The 5,854-nt window shown below is 31.1% G+C and overlaps 1 protein-coding gene across 1 annotated transcript; it reads right to left on the reverse strand.

The window, feature by feature from the left end:
- Positions 1-1,094: 1,094 nt before the first annotated feature.
- Positions 1,095-2,372, reverse strand: LOC133192546 (uncharacterized). The gene is made up of 4 exons (XM_061328540.1): positions 2,222-2,372; positions 1,692-1,905; positions 1,575-1,589; positions 1,095-1,421 (listed from the first exon to the last, which is right to left on the reverse strand). The coding sequence occupies exons 1-4, from the start codon at positions 2,282-2,284 to the stop codon at positions 1,159-1,161; spliced, it is 555 nt and encodes a 184-aa protein (XP_061184524.1). The 5' UTR covers positions 2,285-2,372; the 3' UTR covers positions 1,095-1,158.
- Positions 2,373-5,854: the final 3,482 nt, after the last annotated feature.

A 5,854-nucleotide genomic window follows, 5' to 3' on the forward strand; every position in this document is an offset into this window, starting at 1 on the left:
TCATATTTTCTAACAATGCATTATTGCATATAGATTTGATTCAAGGTTGAATAACCCTCTATATTTTAAAGTAAGATTCATCTTTTCAATGTTAAATGTCCCTGACTTTTTCAACGCTGAAAAATATGTTGCATCTTCAACGTTGTTTCAACCTTGAAATAACAGCAAACAATTAACGTTTAAAATATGTTGAATCTTCAACGTTCTTTCAACGTTGTAGAACGTTGAGATTTCAACGTTGAAACCTCAATGCTAAAACAACGTTGAACTTTAAATTCCACCTACTTTCAACGTTGAAACAACGTTGCGTGCCAGCTATGTTATATTTTGATCTGCAGCTTCATAATGACGTCACTTTAGTGCGAGTTTCTTTTGTATATTTCTAATCGTGAGTATATGTGAAAATGGCATTCAAATTAATTCCATGATTGTTTAAAAAGTAGAAAAACACGAAAAATTTAAATATGGCAATTTACAATTAAATTCATAACACATGTGAATTATCAATGGATACCAGTAATGTGGCGATTGTAAAAATATATATATATATATATATATATATATATATATATATATATATATATATATATATATATATATATATATATATATATATATATATATATATAGTGAAATTAAATCCGAAAGATCCAGGTAGATAAGGTTTTGCTTAATGCAATGTGCAAACCTTTAAAGAGCGGTTCATTTATCATTTATTGCAATGTACATTAACATACATCCACAGATTGAAATATGCGCTAATATTTAAAATAATCAATATTGTATTTTGACATTGATATATCTACATGTAGGACATAATAGTTCATGTATAAGCAATTATATCATAAATGCACTGAAAATCTTCATCACATGTTACAGTATATTTTTTGATGACGTTGTCACGCCTATAAATACGCTCAAGGGGGTAGTTTTATCGATTTGACTTTGACAGTTGAAACTTTGACCACAAAATTATTTGTTTGTTTTGGTTTTTGAATATCATGTCTTTTACTTGGCAATGAGTGCAAGATATTTTTCTGTACATACTTTTTGAAATTCTTCTCATCTTTGTTAAGATATGATAAAAGAGAGGATTCAGAGTAAATTATAACTTTTATTGCATATAAAGCAACATTATCTAAGCGGGGAATACATGCTTTATCTTCCACACGCCATCCAGCTGACTCTGGCTCCGTACAGCACTGAGTCTCCCCATCTTGCGAGGTTTATGCTAAACCCTCCCCTGGTTATATCCTTTACCTCTGTGCTAACACGAAGGTTAACTGTACCAGCGGAATCAAGCAGGTATAATCCGTATGTTACGGTCGGCATTTCTTGAAATGCTGTTTGAAATGTGATTGTTTGTCCATAAGGCCAATTAGGAGCAGGGGCGGTGTGTTGTCCTAAAACGCCCGATTCACCTACATGTATTTGTAATTAACAAAAAAAATTATAAAGAAAGAAATTTTATTTTTTTGATTAAGATAATTGAAGATTGACCTTAAAAAAGAGAAAAGTGATATATTTTTAACAATGACAATATTGGAATGCTGGCATCAATAAAATATACTCACATCTGAATTCTTTCCCTAAAATGTATAAGATTCGACATAGAATATGAACAAGTTGTAGAATTAAGTAATTAATACAATGCATATCAAATATATATATATAGATCAATTTCAACATACTATTTGCAATATCTCTTTCGAGCGACGAAATAGAAGATTTCATTGCATCAATAGTGGCCATCATGTTTTTAATTGTGGACGCCATTTCTGCGATAGCCTTCTCCATTTCCATTCCTTTCGCTTTTTTGACAAAAAACTGCTCCAGGACCCTCTGAATTGGATTGTCACTATTTCTAGCTGCTTCATCTGATCCATTATTTTGTAATCCAGGAGGCTAATGAGGAGAATTGCAGTATGAGTTAATAACAAAATTATTAACCTTTCCTCACTCACCGAGTAATCAGGACTGCCTGGTTAATTATAATCCTTCTATAGCTATAGGCCTAATTTATCCATGAAGTTTAGTTCATTTCTTTTAATGACAAAACACCACAGTCAATGCTTTAATTTCATGTGCAAATGAATTTGATATTTTTAATCATATGTAAATAAATGTTGTGCTGCTTTACTTAAGAGTTATAAACTTTTATCAAATAAAGAGAGATTTATTAATATTTCCAGCTATGACTGTCCTTTAAAATCTGGCTTACTTGAGTAGCAGCTGATGTAACAAGAATTAATGCGCTCACTACCATGTACCTAAAGAAACTCATCCTTCAAACTGAAAATAATTAAATACCGGTATTTGAATACAAATATAAAGAAAACAATATCAACGTTAGAGACAGATAGGGACATTTTGACAACACGTCGATCTACCTACACGTTCTTCAAAATAAATTATCTTTCCTGGAAAAACAAGCATTCTGAGAGTATTGCATTAGCAATACTAGTCCCCTACCGCAAGTGTAATCTGGTTCCCATTAAAAATTGAAAATGCCATAATTCCGTCAAAAATCAATGAAGCGGAACGAAATGCAATCTTGATCTATAACTCATCAAGGTTGAGTCACATACCTAAATTCAGCTCAATATCTGCAAGCGTTAAGAAAAATAAGGCGGAAAACCAAGTGGGACAGACTGACAGACAGACGGACATACAGACGGACAGACAGACAGACAGAACAGACGGATGGACAGAGGAAACCTATAGTCCTCTCCGGTTTCACCGGTAAGGGACTAATAAAACGTCAAAATTAAATTATATGGTGGAAAAAATAAAGGTCGTAACAGAAAAACAAGTGAATTACATATCAAGTTTGACCGGTTGATTGATTGAATGATTAATTGATTGATTGACGGATTGATTTACTAATCGCAAGGGTTGGTTGTTCTTGAATAAGATGCATGTATAGAACTGTACAGGTCATTCCAAATAATTTTTAAGATAAAAGAAAACACGAGTCAAAAAAGAATGTGGTTTTTTGTGCACAGAAATTTGCGATTTATTCTTTGAAAAGTAGCATTTAATATTCAGCGTTAATAATGTTACAAAATTATATTTCTGAAACTTAAATAGAGTTGTGGATGTTAATATTTTGCATTTGTCAATTTAAGGTTTGTGTGAAAGATTTTTACTTGAAGGCAAATGAACTAAAGAAACACCTGTTTCACAATATATCTATATAACATAATTATATTCCTCTGGTGATTTTTCCCAAGTAATGACATACAATTTTTAAATTGCCAACAATACTTACAAATATACAGCTGCTCAATATAATATCAACGTGTCTGTATCTGGCTTTCTTTTATATCAAATTATAGCAATTAAATAGAGTAGACATGTGTTGCTTCCATCATGACTGATCTTTGTTCAGAATGAAAAAGGTCCCCCGGAAGAAAAGCTGGCAATTTATACAAAAACAATTATCTTGAAAAGACCTGGAGTAACGGTAATGTGTCATGGTAATGCATTGTCATCATTACATCATTAAATTTTTTCACAGGAATGGGATGTAATGTGTAATGGATCCATTTTTCAATTACAAGTAATTGTAATGCAATACATTATTTTCAAAAAAATATCAGTAATGACCATTATATTATTTGATTTTATTTCAATTATAATATTTTGTATGTTAATCTTTTGTATTTTTATTATATTGAATTTGAAACAAATAAAAGTTAGATACAAGTTTGTTTTTTTAATTATTGATATTACTTTCTTGAAATCAAAACCTTATATAACTCTTTTTTCTTTTTTTAAATGTTTATTCAGTGATGATGGAAAGACATACTAAATAATTATTTCAATGGAAAAATTTTTAACAGGACAATTATAAAATCATTTGAAATAAAGTTAAGAAAAAATATTGAAAGAAAATATTTAATTTCAAAGATAGCCCAAAAACAAGTGATATTTGTACTCACTACCAAGCTCTGACCCTTTTTTGAGTGACACTCTGTATGTATATTTTTCAGTATGATTTTTTTTCACAAAGTTTATTCTGTAGAAATGGACTTGGTATCCAACATACTACATCAGTATCATCTACTAGAAGACATATAGGGAAACGTTAAGACCAAATGTAAATATTGTCCATTCTATACATATATTTCTAGTAGCTTGAGAAACGCCTCAAATTTCAAAGGCTGTATTTCACTACCAAAATTTTGAAAACTGGTCGGATTTTATTGCCGAAAATTATATTTCCTTTCATTTCCGAAAAAATATCAGATATTACCGAAAATTCAAAGATACCGGTTAAGACCTACAAGTGTGACAGAAAAACATAGCATTTGTATTCAGATATATCGGAGCCATGTTACGCCAGATTTTAATTTTTGTATTCCATTTAGGGCTACAAGTACTCTGCAGTAAATGATATGCAGATATTCATGCTATAGATTACAGTGACAAAGTGATCGATCTCATAAAAGTCTACAAACAATAGACATTTGTGAACAGGGCATAAAACACAGACCTCTGGAAATTCAAGAAATGGGATCAGGTGCCTAGGAGGAGTAAACATCCCCTTTCGACCGGTCCAACCCGCCATATATATTGATCAGGTAGACAGAACATTCCTTAGTCATACTTAGTATAAAAACAAAGGCCTAACAATTGATATAAAATACGTCAGCCAAAATACAATCCAATGATGGGTTATTTTTGCTAACAAGGTCATTATAACGGCTATAAAATTTACGAAATGATGACTTAAAACGAGGTTGTTGAAATCCCTGTAGAACCAACTCATCTGTCAGTAGCCTGTCTCTGTTTAAAAACTGATCATAATCAGAGCATAATCTTGAGTATCGAATAAATTTGGAGACGTTAACATCATATGCTGGTGATAGCGGAATATTCCTACATAAATAAGGAAAATTGACTATGGATAAGCTGAAGTCATCTCGATTGTCATACAATTTTAGTTGTTAGTTGTCCCTTATCGTCTATAGACGGTAAAACGTCCAAATATATAAACACACATGGCAGACTCTGTGGTGTCTTTTATTTCAATTTCACTGGGATATATCCAATCGACATATGAATGGAAGTAACTATTGTTAATAGATAAAAAGTCGTTGATATATCTGAAAGTCGACTTGTAGGCCACAAAAAGTGTTTTTTCTTCTCAAGTGGAAGTTTTTGAACAAATTCTGCTTCACAGGAATATAAAAACAGGTTTGCTAATATAGGAGCAGAGTTTGTGCCCATCGAAATTCCAATATTTTGTTCGGAGACCAGGTCTTCCATCCGATGGCACAAACTGGTTCCTTTATTAGCAAACCTATTTTTTATATTCTTATGATTCAGAATTTGAATAAATACATGTAAATGTTGTCAAAGAGAAACTCAAGCTTTCTTTAATTATATCAACTTCAGAGTACTTGTGTGTAGAATCAGAGTGGATCTATTTTCTAGAAAGAGTTCATGTAGTTTAACTATATACAGTTGACAGAGTGGATTGGAACACATGTAGATTTATAAGCGTTTTATTCCAGTTTAAACCGACTGTAAATAAGATAATTATCTGTTTTTGGTTGAAAAAATGCCGTATTTTACTACATTCAGTAAAATTTTCCAGCTCAAATGTCATCTACCCATTGTGATAACTCGAAGATGACAACATTTAGTATAGTCTGACTAATGGAAGAGGTTAATAAAAATATATAAATTTCAGAACTTTTATACTTTGGTTTGAAAATTAACTATTTAAAAATAGTTTTCGGAAACGATAAAATATTTTCAGAATTGAAAAGAAAAAGATCGGTAAATTAAATGCAATTATATTGATTTTCGGAGTGGAATATCTAGGTACCAGTAATTATTAACT

This window comes from Saccostrea echinata, unplaced genomic scaffold, assembly GCF_033153115.1.
Source record: "Saccostrea echinata isolate AGI-Se365-2 ecotype Australia unplaced genomic scaffold, CSIRO_AGI_Sech_v1 ptg000025l, whole genome shotgun sequence".
Classification (NCBI taxonomy): Eukaryota; Metazoa; Mollusca; class Bivalvia; order Ostreida; family Ostreidae; genus Saccostrea; species Saccostrea echinata.